The sequence below is a fragment of the Fundulus heteroclitus genome, chromosome 14, assembly GCF_011125445.2.
Source record: "Fundulus heteroclitus isolate FHET01 chromosome 14, MU-UCD_Fhet_4.1, whole genome shotgun sequence".
Lineage (NCBI taxonomy): Eukaryota > Metazoa > Chordata > Actinopteri > Cyprinodontiformes > Fundulidae > Fundulus > Fundulus heteroclitus.
Window position 1 is genome coordinate 29,366,174 of NC_046374.1, and position 15,814 is coordinate 29,381,987.

The 15,814-nt window shown below is 42.4% G+C and overlaps 1 protein-coding gene across 1 annotated transcript in view; it reads right to left on the reverse strand.

Annotated features, from left to right (window-relative positions):
• LOC118565947 (fibroblast growth factor 11-like) overlaps positions 1–15,814 on the reverse strand; it is an 80,632-nt gene that overhangs the window by 15,214 nt on the left and 49,604 nt on the right. Inside the window, exon 2 of the mRNA XM_036147053.1 lies at positions 7,864–7,974. Within this exon, the coding sequence (XP_036002946.1) occupies positions 7,864–7,974 (111 nt within the window). The remainder of the gene's footprint in view (positions 1–7,863; positions 7,975–15,814) is intronic.

The window sequence follows — 15,814 nt, forward strand, 5'->3', positions numbered from 1 at the left end:
GGGCTTCCCTAACTAGGTGATAGTTGTCACAAAGCTGGAAGTGGCGCCGCGTTAAAGCACAAAGTGAGACGGGGAAGGAAACAAAAGAGCAAGAGGATCAGAGAGAAGGGAAGAAAGAAAGAAAGAACGGCTGGAGGAAAGCAAGCCAGCGAGACCAGACGGGTTGGCAGGGGAAGAGAGAGGAAAGTAAAACAAAAAATTAAGGTGAGAAAGATGGAGAGGAAAAGAACAAAGAGACACAGCAGCAGGTATGAAGCTGATGGCTCCTCCATCACTGTGTCTCCCCCTTCTGTTGGGAGGTCAGAGGAGCTCCCACCTCCTTCCCTGCCCTCCTCCTCTCTCCCTCCCTCTTCTTGGCTCTTTCAGGCTGTTATGTAATCGAGCAGAAAGAATAATGAGGCGAGGGAAGAAGAGGGAGACTTCTTCTTTTTTACTTAAACAGAAGGCACTTTTTTTTCTCTCCCACTTTTAAGTTTCACCTTAATTACTTTTTACCCTTATTTCTGAGAGCCGAGCGGCGACGGCTGACACGTTTCTCGACGAAGTGGGTCACGCTTTCAAGAAAACCCGCGTCCCGAACAACAGAGCACTTTGTCGTCTGCCGCACATCAGAAAACGCACGGCACAGGAGAAAGTGCGTTTCGCGTGTCTGTGGGACGCCAGTGAGATGGAGCGCTCCTTCAGATGCAGGAGATCAGACAGCATGTTGGAGATGAGCGGCGCCGCTTGATGCCAGAGCAGCAGGGGGACTCGGAGAAGTCGCTGTAGCTTCCCTGGTCTGTGCTGTCTCTCCTCCAGCCCGGTTGTACCGCAACAGTTTTTACACAAGACCTCTCACCGCCGTATCCGGAGATCCAACGGAGTCGGGACGCTTTGGCCTCCTTTCACGTTTCCTCTGTGTTCGCTTCGTTGTCGAAATTGGGCCTAAGAGACCCAAAGCGTGCCGTAGGAACATCTCCCCAACCGTTACACCTCCTTTTTGTTTTTTTTACTCACACTAAACGTTTTAAATGATCAAACATGCATTAATATCAGGCAATCAGGCAATGATAACCTAAGTAATTATAAGAAGCAGTTTTCATTTGATAGGATTTAAAGGATAAAGAAGTGAATGCTGCTTGTCGGGACTTAGAAGCAATCAACTGGTTCCCTTATATAGAAAATATTTGACCAATCTGTATAATATGATTGATTTTGACTTTGTAAAGTGCCTCGAGATGACATGTTTCATGAATTGGCGCTATATAAATAAAATTTAATTGAATTGAATTGAAAGGCCTTTGAAACCAATCTGGTCCTCTGAGAAAATACGATCGCTAAATCATAAATTACAATTTCACCAGCCACACACTAGGCTGATTATTCTCACCGCAGACCGCAGGACAGCGCCGGATTATTGAACGTTTCTAGTTAGTAGATGTCCAACGTTAATGTCTGATTACCTCGTCAGGATCTCGTTTCATGTTTCTTGGATTTCTCTGCCTTGCCAGATTTCCACTAAGCTTCTGTTTTCTGGACCTCCTCCTGGATTTTCCTGCTCTGTTTCTGACCACCTGTGCATGACCCGAGCCTGTTCTCTGGACTCTGATCAAGCCTCAGCCATCCGGCCTGACCGCTCAGCAGTGAGCAGCCAAGAGACCCACAGCAGCTAGTCAAAGTCATATCGAGATGTGGTGTAGCTATGGACCAGCTGTTCATGTTTGAAAAGCCTCCATTGTAGCAGAAAAAAATAAATTGTTCTGTATAGAGGATGGAGCAAACCCTCTTTACATCTTACAAACATTTTATGGCAGTTGTTAAGGGGAAAAAAACTTGTTTGCACCACCGCACGATTCAGTTTTGATACCCCGAGTAAAACCAAAATGCAGTTTTTAAATCACTTTGTTATTTGTGAAATGAAAAGTAGCCATGTAAGCTGACCTGACCTAGTGCGAAAAGCCATTTCACGAATTACGGCACAATTATGGAGCAATTTTACAACATGAAACAGATGCGAACAAGCAGCTTGAGGCCGCACTAAGGCATCCAACAGGTAATATATGGTTCTAATACTCCCCCTACCATTCACGAGGTGTTACAGGAATGCGGCTCTTTAAAGGCGATTTGAGATATTGGAGGAAGGATGACAGCTGCGGCTGAAACAGAAGGCTGTCTGGTTCAAAGAAACACTTTACAGCCGACGTCTCCACAGTCTCTTTCATGAATATCCCACTCAGTGCGGCAGAACATGCTCACGCAGCAATTTTTCCCCCTCCTCTTTTAATGTTCTGTGCAGTCAGGTAGATGATTGTGCTGCTGATTGATACCGGTTTCCAATGACGTGAGTGACTAAATAATCCGACTCAGGCAGGAAGGGAACAATTTCCTGAGCTGCGACTTCAGAATACAAAAAAAAAAAAAGGAGGCCACGGGTGGCTCTACATCTCATGCAGAGTCTGATGGAGTTCCAGCCATTATAAAACGAGCCGGCAGAGTGGGACCCACGCACGGCGCGCAGATGCGGGGGTGACCTCCGCTGACTGATGCTCGACGCTCCGCCACGCGAGGGAGCGGAAGCTGAGCGGCGTTACACAACAACAATCTTTACACCTGTCTGGGAAATGAGCCCCGCTCGCCTTCGGATGTGCCCTGCGGTATTACATGATGAATATTTCAGATTGGACATGAGACTGTTTAAAGTTCAGCCGCTGTTTCTCCCCGAGCGTAGGTGTGCTGTTACATAAGGGGCGGGAATAATCAGCGGCGGCAAAGCTTTCCGGACGTGTTCGATCACGGCCACAACTTTCCTCTCATGTCGCTTGACAGTTGCGCTTGTTGTGCGTGTCAAGAACAATATAAAGACATTGCAAAAAAAAATGGATTGATGTCTTAGATCCGGTTTGGTAACACTTCGTCCGCCACATTCTGACATTCTAATAAAGAGGCAGAAACATAAGCTTAACACAGAGTCGGACTGTTATTTCTCCACTCATCGCTGTAGGTTATAAATCTGAAATTGTGCCGACTGGATGTTTTCTGCCTAAAATGTTGTTTTGACAGAAAAAATGAAAAGAAAAATAATCTGCTGCGTTGCCACATAAGGGATATTGCATGCTGTATTATCGATCTGTCAGGGCAGGGCCGAAGGGATTGCTGCAGAGCGGGATACGATGGTTTTTAGTCAGTAATCACAGAGGAGGTGACCCAAAGCAGGCTGAGGTGTGATGATGTGTCTGTATGGAGACTGAAGATGAAAATAAAAGGGAAAAATGTTGATGTTTTATCCCAGGTCTCATCACCATTGTCTAAGCAAAATAATGAACCTTCAATAGTGGGGTGACAGATAGTTTTCTAACCCGTGATGATCCAGAGGTAAAGCCCAGATTTGCAAGAAAACAAAAATCCTCTTTACTTTGTGAGATGGTGCTTACTTATGTTGGGAGATATTACAGATCATCACCCAGAAATCCCTGGGTTGTTAGAGGAAATGGTCATTGAATTAGAATGAATCTGAATCAACCTTATTTTGGCAAGTCTGAGAATACAAACAGGGAATTTGACTTCAGATTCCAATGTTTGCGTTATGTAAAGCAGGAGTCACAAACTTTTTTGGTGTTGTGCCACATGAAGGGCTACCAGTACTGATCTTTGACCAAGAAGAGTCAGAGTTCACCTCAGCTTTATGTAAAATAAACATAATTTTCATGCTTTGTCATAGATATTGTCGTCTGTATAAATGCAAATGTGAATAAACAGGAAGAGTAATGGAATAAAATAAAGTTTTAGATGCAGCTGACTGGTGGATTGTGCTTTTTCTTTTAACAGACTCATGGGCACCGCATGTGGTCCTCGAGGGTTACTTGGTGCCCGCAGACCCCGTGTTGTTGCCCCCTTGATGTAAAGAAACAGGCAGACAAGTAACAGTAAGCACACTGCAACTATAATCTATGACAGAAAAGACATTTTCCAGGGGGCAAAGGACAGAACAGGAGCGGTATGTCTGGGGGAATTTTGTGTAGCTGGCAGTCAACCCTGACTGAAAGTGTTCATAAGAGACACATCCTGGAGGTGAAAACTGGCTCTGCGTCGGCTCCTTTTAGCCGTCATCTCTTTGAAGGACGTTTCCTTACTCTGTTCAGCATTCTTGGCCAGAGTTGGACGACAAGCACCCTCACACATGGATCGTACAAGGATATTTCACCGGACTCATGGCACATCTCAGTTTTTCTGCTTAAAACAAATGATTTTATAGACATCCCAGAATGAGTAACAGAGAGAGAGAGAGAGAGTATTTCAGAGAAAGTAAAGTTTCACCAGTCCTCTACTAAACACCTTTATACTCCCTGCAGAATCTGCTCCTTGATGTTTGTCTTGAACAGAAAATGCCTCTTTACTACCATTTTGTCGCAAAACTATTTTCCAACTGTCTTTGTCTTACTCCGCATACAGAATAATTCACACCACCCTACTGCCAGGCTTAATAATACACACCAACTTTAACAACCACAAGTCAATTCATGTGAACTGGAAAGCGCCTGTACAGAGCCCTGCTACATTTATCGTTCAGGTCTGTGGTGTTATTTCACTAAAACATGGCTGCAGGATAACTTTCCAGACTCCAGCATCTCTCTGCAAGGCTTTCTGACCATACGAGCAGACAGAGATTTAAAGAAGAGTGGAAAGAGCAAAAGTGGTGGCTTGGCGGTGCTGGTGAACAACAGATGGTGTCACCCAGGGCAAGTGACTTTGAAGTTTCGTCTCTGCAGTGTTAGCAGTGATTTTTTGTCCATATTATTTATCCAGAGAGTTCACCTGTGTTAATTTGGCAACAGTCTACTTTCCACGATCACCAGTTCATGACACTGCATCTGATGTCATCACCTCCGTTGTGGATAAACTACAGACACAACATTCCAAATGCTTTTCTGACAATACCTGGTGATTTTAATCATGTCTCACTCTCTGCTACACTTGTAACTTTTCAACAGTCTGTCACCTGCTCTACGTCAGAATACTCTAGAGTTGTTTTATGCAAAATACCAAGGACTCATACATCTCTTAAGGCAAGACCTCCTCTCGGCAAATGAGATCACAGTCTGGTTTTTATCTGCTTAGAACACAAGCCTCTTTTTCAAAGGCAACCTGCATTAAAGAGAACTGTGAGAAAATGGTCACAGGAAGCCGAGGAAGCCTTTAAGGGCTGTTTTTAGGCAGACAGGGATACTCTGCCACGTAGAGAGGACATCATTGCCATGACTGAGTGTGTGACTGACTATATAAACACCATCCCCACCAGAACATTGATGCTTCTCCAACAACAAACCCTGGATCACCAGTGACCTGAAAGAACGACTGAATGAGAAAAAAAGAGTTAGTAATTACCGAGGAGTATAGAGAAGAAACCTGAAGTCAAGATAAGAGAAAGCAAGGAGGTGTACAGGAAGAAGCTGGAGAGCAAGCTCCAGCAGAACAGTATTAGAGATGTGTGGTCAGGGACGAAAAAGATCACTGGCTTCAAGCAGAGGGAGGATCAGACAGATGGACGTCTGGACAGAGCCAGTGAGCTGAACACAGTCTTCAACAGGTTCAGTTCATGAACAAGCTTGGCATCCTTCTCTCCTGCCCACAGCCATCACATCCTCCTTTGACACAAACCTTCCCTGTCACACCTCAGGCGTTTTATGCTCCGCCTCAGCATTACCATCTAAAACAACTGGTTGACGAAATTCCTGTAATATGACTTACACCAGCATTTCAATTTCAATTTGAGATTAATAAAGTATTTTTGAATTTGAATTTACAGAAAGTTCAAATGTTCTGTCTGCATGTGTCGGTTATCTCTGAGTACTCTGGCTTCCTTTATTACAGTAAGATTTGTCCAATAGTTTAATTGCCCTTGATTTGCAAACTGTCCATTACCATCCATGGTAGGCTGCACCTCTTGCCCAATGACAAATGGAGATAATGAGCTAGACATCAGCCCCCCACGACTGTGCACAAATAAGGGGCTATATAGAATTAATGGAGGGATTTTCTCACTGCATTTTTGATAGAATTAATTTGCTATGTCATTCTACCTGGCATAGTGACAATGCAAAAAAAATTTAAGATTCTTAAAGATCACATCTGCATACTTGCCAACTACAACAACCACCTAACTCTCAACAATGACCACAACAACACTTGTGTAATTATGAAAACCAAATAACGCCCAACCACAGCTATAACCAAGCCCCTTCTAACTACAACAAACAACCAACACACAACCACAACTCCTCTTACAGGTACAATTACCTCATTATTGACCATACTGATGGCAACATTCTTAACTTCTATCCCAATACGCCGTCATTTTGACAAAAGTACTTTGATTATATTGCTAAAAGTATTGGATCCTCCTTCAAAGTGGGTGTTCCAATCAAGTATATACAGTCCAGCACCTAGGAATATAAACTGTGGCCTTCCTCTTTTTCGCATTAACTGTAAGTCGCTTCTGGTGACCCACAGACATTTTGAAAGTATACGATTAGAGCAGCGGAGCTACAAAGAATCTCTGTAACCCAAACTCATTGGATACATAGACATTAGAAGTGAGCATGCGCAGCAAGAGGAAACTAGCAAGGACTAAGCATGCACATTGGCATTAGGTGAGCCCGTCACAAAGATTGAGAAAGATCGTCTATCATACCTTTAGGATAGAATATGCCTGTGCAAAAAACCCAGTCATTAAAGTTCCTTGCAACTAGATATGCTACCATCTGCTGTTATTTCTATTAAAACAAAGCCAAAGTGATTGGGACTGAAAGCAACTTGAACACAAAGTGCTGGGTCACATGAAATCCCAAAAACAGGGACAGCGGCTGCTGAGGCACATTGAGGAAGCTATAGTTCTGCAGTCAGTGGCTATGGGAGTCCAAACTTCATGTAACCCTCACATGATACCCAATAACAGGTTGTTTCCAAGGTAAAAAGCTACATACAAGCCTTGCATCATAAATGGACACGTTTGATTTTGGTGGTTGAAAGTAGAACATTTCCTAAACTTTTAATGCTTCGAAAGACATTTTTGGACAATTTCATCCTCTGAATTTTATAGGAACAGTTTGGGGATGGCTTCTTCCAAAGCAAAGCAACCTTAATAAAGACCTGGGTTAGTTTGATGTAAAAGACCTTTTTCTGGTCTTCTCGAAGTCCTGATCGACAGAGGACCGTTGGGAAGAATTCGAGAGGAGATTGTAAGCCGACACCTGTCATCTAACATCAATGATGCATTTTCAAGAAAAAGTTAAAAATGTCCATAAACTCACTCATAAACCATGTGGAAAGGCTTATTGAGCTGAAGCTGTTAAGGCAGCAAAGGGTGGCCAGACATAAAAGTAATCCCATTGGATTAAGCATGTGATGCCAGTCAAGTTCACATGTGTGTCAAGGAAAATGACCCTATAATTTTAGAGATATAGTGGATAGTAATTTATTTTCAGTTAGGGCTGCGTATTATATCCAATCACAATCCTCATGATATTATCAGAACACAGAACATCAATTTCACAAAGCACAGCGTGGACTGCGATTGTTGGAAGGCTGAAATGTTCTAACCAAGTGCCAATTATGCCTTGCATACCAGTAATATGACCAGTCAGATTAACTTCCACTGTCTTTGATGGCCACATCTGGGTCAGATCATAGTGCCTGAGATGATAAAGTACATGGAGACGGTTAGGGCATCACCATGATTGAAGAAAAAGAGAAGACTGAGGCAACAATCATCAAGTTAACCTCACAGTACTGACACATTTTCCTGTTTAATCCTAGAGTGCATCAATGACTGCATCCAAATCTATTCATCTGGCAGCAAAAAATAATTTCTAAACTACTCTCACTTACAAAAGGAGCTGCTTTCGTCCTTTGTGCCTTCCATGGTGCCATCCGGCAGCATCTGGAGGTAGAATCCATGTCTGCAGTAGAGCCGTGTGACGATGCCCTTCAGCTGGGGCTCTGCAGAGCAAACACATTGTTAAAGACACATGTTAGCCTCCCGGACCGAACACACACACACATGCACACACGCTTGTCAGGTGGCATTTCTCAGTGCAAATGCTTAACTCAAAGAGTGGATGTAGACTTAACAGGACAAGACTTACAATTTACTCTGTCAACCATTCAGACTGAAAGGCATGTGTGCAGATATTTTCTCAGACATTATCTACCCAGGAAGACAAGCCATTAGCTTTCTTATTCAGGTTAGCTTCTGTATTTTAAGGACAGGGGAACTGAAAATGAATACGCAAACAATAAGTATTCTGCCGATTGAAAATAAAATGTTATACTACTCTATTAAACCATCTTTTTATTTATCAGAACTAAGATTCATTTTGGCCTCCTTGTGGTGCAGCGAGTAATTTACTTTATTAGCTTAAAATAGCCAACACATCATGCTAACTAAACAGGCCTTGCTCACATTGTTTTCGGAGGTGGAATGTTTTACCCACATTGATATTGATAAATGCAGTTGTGTCAAAATGTTACAGTAAAGGGTTAAAATTCAGTTCAAAGTTTGTTTATTAGCTTCTAAACTTGATAGCTGAAATGCTAACTGTTAGCGTCTGGCTTGTTTAAGTTAGCAAGTTGGCTTTTCTTCTGGCTCATAAGTGCTGAGGAGGACCAAACGGAGGATAAGAAGAAATGTCAGGATGCTGAAGTGTTTCTACAATCAACTTTTAATGGATCACATGAAATATGAAAGAGGATGGAGCTGTATGGGGGCAGCTGGCAGCTTGCCCTCGTTTGACAGAAAGGACGTTTCAGCATGTGGATAAAAAAGATAGCTTACTAAAAAGTAAATTTGCTTATTTAAAATGACAATCAAAAAGTCACAAAATATCTTTATTTTCTTTAAAAACAGTGCATCGAACAGCATCCCCTCTTTACAGATTTCTTCAGTTTTAACTTTTTTGTCAAACCATTTTTTTTTCTTCTTTTTTGTTTTTTACTAATAAAAGCCATCAAATCCAGCCAGGGCAAAGGCAAGAAATGTAATCGCCCAGGAAGACAACTCTGATTAAAAAGAGGAGGTATCAGAAGAAGATCAGAGGAAATGCAAATATAATGCAAGAAAATAGCCCCCTATACCAAAAAAATATTACAATTAACAGTGTCATAGAAGAGAGTAGTATCTAATGAATAAATGTAGTCTTTCTGCCATGTGGACGGGGAAATTAAGGCATTTGCTCAGTTTGTGGTGAAAGGCAAGTTGTTCCTTCAGGCACAATAGATTTTGTGTTTAAAAGTCAATTAAGCTGGTCTATATTATGTTCAAATCAGTTTAATTAAATTTTATTTATATAGCACCAATTCATAACACATCTCATCTCAAGGCACTTTACAAAGTCAAATTCAGTCAAATCAGACAGATTGGTCAAAATGTTTCCTATCTAAGGAAACCCAGCAGATTTCATCAAGTCTCTCCAAGCAGCATTCACTCCTCCTGAAAGAGCGTAAAGCCACAGGGACAGTCGTCTGCATTGTTGATGGCTTTGCAGCTATCTCTCATACTAGAGCATGCATGAAGTGACAGTGGAGAGGAAAACTCCCCTTTAACAGGGAGGAAAACCTCCAGCAGAACCAGAACCAGGCTCAGTGTGAACAGTCATCTGCCTCGACCCACTGAAGGTTAGAGAAGACAGAGCAGAGACACAGAAAGCACAGAAGCACACATTGATCCAGTAATCCTTTCTACGTAATAGTGGATGATCTGTCTTCCATGGATGATGTCACAGCTAACAGGTTAGTTACTCTCCAAGGGTCGACATACCCTTGGAGTTTAACGCTGAAAACAAAGCTCAACACCAGTGTTATTGCAAGTCCATATCCACGATTCACTAAGCAGAGAGAAGAGCTGTCTCTAACTGGAACTAGTCAAGTTCAAGCTGACTTTATTTTATATTTGTAACCGTCCTGCCATGGATTTGCTGATGACTTCCTGTGTTTAATCCCCACTTTTGTACTAAACCTGCGACACACGTTTAAAGGCTTTTCACGGCAGACCGCGTCCTCTGCACTGAGCCTGTGTCGTTATAACCACAGAAAGATAAGAGGCACCATCCATCCATCGCCGGCTGACTAGACACAGAAGGTCAGGCGTGGAGTGTGGTAATCTGTTATGTGTTAATCTCAAATTAAGCCCCAGATCACACAGCGGGCCATGTGCATCTGAACACAGGCGGCTGACGGGCACGGAGGATCTGAGTAGCAAACACGCAGCGCTGACCTTTAACGAGTCTCTGCCGCCACTCTGTGCAGCCCTGTTTGGTAGCGTTGCTGCATTTTAAAACCGAGGGAACGCTTCTCGGACGGCAGTGAGTGCACAACATCTGGTGCATGTGCAGAGCTGAAGACTGACGGTGCCACACCCTAGCCCTCCGCACTTAATCTCTCCAGCATGCATCTTCTGAGCTATAAGGACGGGAAAATATCCCTAAGCCACAGTCAAGCTGGATTGATAAACTGAAAGCTTTTGAACATAAAGATTTCCAGATTTCATCATGTCACAGCCTCAAACATCAGGTATTTTTTATTGGGCTCTTTTGAGATAGACCAAAAATGATTTAAACCATTTTTAAAAATAAAATCTGCCTTTGCATTCCGCCCGCTTTTATCTGATACCTTTAAATAGAGTCCTGAGCAAACAACTGCTTCTAGCCAAGAGGTCCCAGGTAACTCCACAGGAGTTGCGGACATCCACCCCTCAGGTGGGAGAGTTTGTTGACGAGTATTAATCATCCATCCTCAAATCTGTCCTTTGATGTTTTTAAGAGAGGTCAGTGGGAAGCCATTGTTGAAAGCAGTCATGTTTGTCACATGCCGTGTAGGGGACACAGCAACCATGTGGCAGAAGGTGCTCTGGAGATGCTGAGACCGGATGTGGACATTTCGGCTCGCATGCCAGATACAGGTGGAAAACCGAAACCGCTCGTCGCCCTGAACGTCCCCAACCGAGAAGCATGGTGGTGGCAGCATCATGGCGCCAAGGCCAAACCCAAATCTCATCAAGAATCCATGGAGACGCGTGAAAATTAACCACCGATGCTCTCTGTGCTAACTGACTAAGCTTGAGCTATTTTACAAAGATGAAATGTTGCCGTTTTCACAAAAGCTGAAGTTATGAAAGGTGTCAAGTCTGAATAAGTGTAACCGTTCAACGTAATCAGTGGTACCAGAACCAAAAAGTCTGAAGAATAAACACGTGTTGGATTCATGAAGAGAGACACACGAGGAGCCGTGAGAAAAGTACTGGCTCCTCTTTGGATGCTCACAGGCATGCAAAGAGAGTCAAGCAGCGATCTTAATAAAGAAACAGGGATTAATTTCCCATATTAAGAACTATAGCCATCGAAGTCACTCTGAGCCCTGAGGCCCCGTAAAGGCCAAAGACAACTGCGCTGCGGCTCATGTTATTTTTACCGCTGTGACACACTGTTGTTCCCAGCGTGTGAGTTTAGGCATGTCCAACAGTTCGGCTGAAAGCAGGGATGATCACATCCGTTATCAGACGCTGTACACAGAGCTAGGCCAAGAATTAAATCAAGGTTTATTTCCAGGAACAGAAAAGAGAAGCAAGAAGTGAATCAAGCTGTTCTTTAGTGAATCTTTGCACCACAGGAGAGAAATGAGCAACATTGGGGATTGCGCAATACTTTGTCTTTGATTTGTAGGCTAGCCGTTTGTGTTGTGCCGTTCAGTTTAAAAGACTTATCAAAATTTCTTTTCAATTTTTGAAACTGTTTTGTCCACTTTTTAGGTGCAGTTTCTGGTCATCTTTACGGGAATATTTGCTTAAAGGAGCAATACGTGGTATTTCACCACTAGGTGGTGCTTCAGAACTGTCCGTAGACCAAAACAAGATGTGTTAAGGTGCGTTTACATTGAGGTATCAGGCCGAGCCACAGATTTACCTGACATCCATATGCACAGGTGCCACACGGGAGCGAAGTGACGCTACGCAATGCTAAGCGAGGGTGCAGAGGCAATTCTAGCAATGCAAAATGCATGATTTTGCCGACTGAAATGACACCAGGGTGACACAACACCTCCGATGGATGCAAAGCGACAGTTGTTGGAGTTGAAAAAGCGGAACTTTTGTGTCTTGTTGCGGCACGACAACCGATCAGGAGCTGGATGTTGCTGTGACGTGGGATGTTTGACAGCGGAGAACATTTTTGATCTGCTGTGGGGCCCTCGCCATGTTGCTCCAACGCTGCACTGCTCTGGTAGTGGTATTTCAGGGCAGGAAGGGGCTAAGCCCTGAGTGGCAGCTGTTCACGTGCACGTACACGCTCGCGCGCGTGTACACACACGGTCCGGTGCAGCCATGTAAAGAAGAGACTGGAGAATAACGCAGACAGCTGCGGTGTGACGTCATGCCATTGTCACTCTGAAATATCACCTTTAGTTCTTCACATGATAATTTTTTAGTTCCTTCTATCTAAAATAATGACATTTTGCTTATTGCTCCTTTAAGTCATGACTTTGACATTTAAGCAACAAATAGGCTCCTCAAGGGTAGAATACCAAAAAATGCAACAAATAAATAAATAAAATTAAAACTTAAAACTGGTTTTAAGGCATTTCACGACAAGGAGTTCCTTTTACCAAGCATTTAGAGCTGGGAGGCCGATTGTCCTCTCTGTGTGATTTTCAAAACAGGCGAAAGGGGGGCTCAAGTCAACCCGCTGTTGTTACCTTCTGAACACAGTGAATGTTAACTTATGTGAAGGTCAGCTGGGTTTGGGCCTTAAGTACGGGATACAGCGATGACAGAGCACCTGTTTGATCAACCAGCCACCATATTTAAGGTGGCGTTGCAGGGGCGTCTTTTCGACATGGCCCCCATGGCTCTCTGCTCAGGGCAGCAGGGCCTTTGGGGCGGCATCTGTCAGCTGTGCCCCAAAGATTTTGATGCTGCTTATTTGCAGCGCTGCTCGGTGAAGAGTTGCCCCCTTTCAGTGTTGTGTGCAATAACCCGCGGCTAACTCATCATGCTGAGGCTTGTATCTGTCACTGATTGTGATTTGGTGCTAAACTAAAGAGACATTTCTGTGTATTTTTCAGGAATGTGCGTCGTATGTCTACACTGAACAGGTCAAACACTGAGATTTATAAACTATCAACTAAAGGGGAAGGCGACTCTCAGCTCGTATTTACTGAAGAAATTGATTTAAGACACTGTGCATCTGCAGAAGACTTGTTTGAAAATTGCTAAATTTGTAATGTTTAACATAACACAGTATGTATTGCACATAATTGGCAAATCATCACCTCTTGCAATAATAGTCTTTATATTTGAACTTTTCTCTACCCTCCCTCGCTCTCTCTTCCTTCTTCCTCTCTGACTCATTTTTCCGCCTCTTCCCTCAGTCCCTTCATCATCCTCTGTATTTTTTTCCCCCCACCTCATCCCAAAAACTGCATACCTAATCTGCAGGGAAACCCCTTACTGTCGCTCTTTTTGAATCCTGAAGAACTGACGCAGTGGGGAAAAAGCGGCAGCACTTAACAGCTGAATGACAGACCGTCACTCAGAGGAAGTAGGAGAGAGGAGACGGAGGACTCGGAGGAAAAGCCGTCTGAGATTTCACCTAAACGTTCAAAATGTGTTTTAAACGGGCTTTTTGGTTCACCTCAGCGTGGTGTACTAATTCATTTTCAACCCCCCCACCCAGTCAGACCACTTGAAGCTGACGGCTGATTGCAGATTATTATACGTCCATCTGTTTGTCGGGACGTCTTCAGAAGCACTCTCCATTCTGTCAGTGTCAGCAGCCGAGCTGCCGCTCCCCGGGGAGCCCAGATGTGCAGCAGCGCTGATGAATTGTGATCACTGTAGTTCAGGAACAGTTTAAGGGTTTTGGCAGAATCAAATACAAGCCGTTTCTTACAGAAGTTGTTTATGATTTTTTGCAGTTAAACTGAAAATAAAAGTTGCATACACTGCATAAAAAAACCCACATTTCTCTCACTGTCTGACCTTATATTCAACGAGACAGCTCCTGTTTTAGGCGAGTTGGGATTACCAGAATAATTTTATTTATTTATTCATTGATAAATGCCAGAACAGTTGGAGCAGAGAGAGAAATCTATGATCAGGGGTCTCAAACTCAAATTGCCACAGGTTCGGGGTCTGGTAGCTTTCACATGTGTTCCTTACCCTGCAAACCTGGAACAAATTGCTTAATAACCATCATTATCATGGAGTCCAGCCCTAATATTTGCTCTAATATCTTAGCCAGGTGTGTTGAAGCCGACTGGAATATAAGACCATCGTTTAAGAGATTTAGTGATTTTTCTGTTTTACTTTCTCCAAATTTATGCGGCTAACCTACAAATCAAAGACAAAGTATTGCAAAATCCCCAATGTTGCTCGTTTCTCTCCTGTGGTGCAAAGATTCACTAAAGAACAGCTTGATTCACTTCTTGCTTCTCTTTTCTGTTCCCGGAAATAAACCTTGATAGATGTGCAAATGTACTTAAAGGAAACAGCTGAAACAAACTGTTTACTTGTGTGACATCATGAAAAGTCTAAAGAAATCCGCTATTAAATATATATATATATATATATATATATATATATATATATATATATATATATATATATATATATATATATATATAAATTAGCGGATATATATATATAGCTGTTCAGGAGCTGGCTGGTTCAGGGTCCAAGCAATGAATATGTTTTGGTGTGAAAAACTCAGGTTGGATCAGGCCATCACTCCATAAACAGCATTAATAGTCAGATTAGAGTTTATAAATCATGAGGAAAGAACAATATGTGGAAATATTGAGGCAGCATCTCCACTGTTTGCCAGGAATTTAAAGCTTGGACACAAGTGGAGGACCCAAAGCGTACCGCCTAATGAGCTGCAGAATGGCTTAAGGACAACAAACTCAATGTTTTGGAGCGGCTATCACCAAGCAATTACATCGGTTCTGTCAGGGGGAATGAGTCAACTTTACAGCAAACTATTGTTATAATGCCAAATAAAACCACCTGTTGTCCCAAAAGTCTAAAAACCGCAGTTCAGCTGAAATTAAAATTGAATCCAATGTTAAAACGTAGCATAGATTTTAGTTTGTTTTTTTTTATCCTGGAAAACTTTATGACCCAAACCTACATAGTGCTCCATATTGACCACTCAAAGCACTTCAACATAAGGCGTGTCAAGACAAGGCAAGTTTATTTATACAGCACTTTTCAGTAACAAGACGATTCAAAGTGCTGTACACGAACAGAAAAACATTACAGAGGGAAATATTACATAGAAAAAGAGAAACAATACATTAACAAAGGAATGACTTAAGTAAATACTTGACTTGACGTCGTTAGTCCAATTCACATAAGTCTCATAGCAGACTTTCTGGACTCAAATACGAACCCTCTAAAACATAAAGACTATTTGCTTTAAGCTTTTTAGGAAGCGTGTTAGTCAGTGCAATCAGCTGATTTCATTATTATAGATAGATAGATAGATAGATAGATAGATAGATAGATAGATAGATAGATAGATAGATAGATAGATAGATAGATAGATAGATAGATAGATAGAAATGTAAGGAAATATTATGTCTGTTGCAATGTTCGACCCCCTTTCATCAGGTAAGCGCTTCAGAAACATTAAATCAAAAACAATTAGACTCAAAACCAGCTTACTTCCAAAAGCTGTAAGGGCTATTGTCCCCTTCTATGAAGTTTGTGATCTGTCACAATAACACTACTGTTATTTGCACAGATATATATATATATTTGCACAGATATATATATATATATATATATATA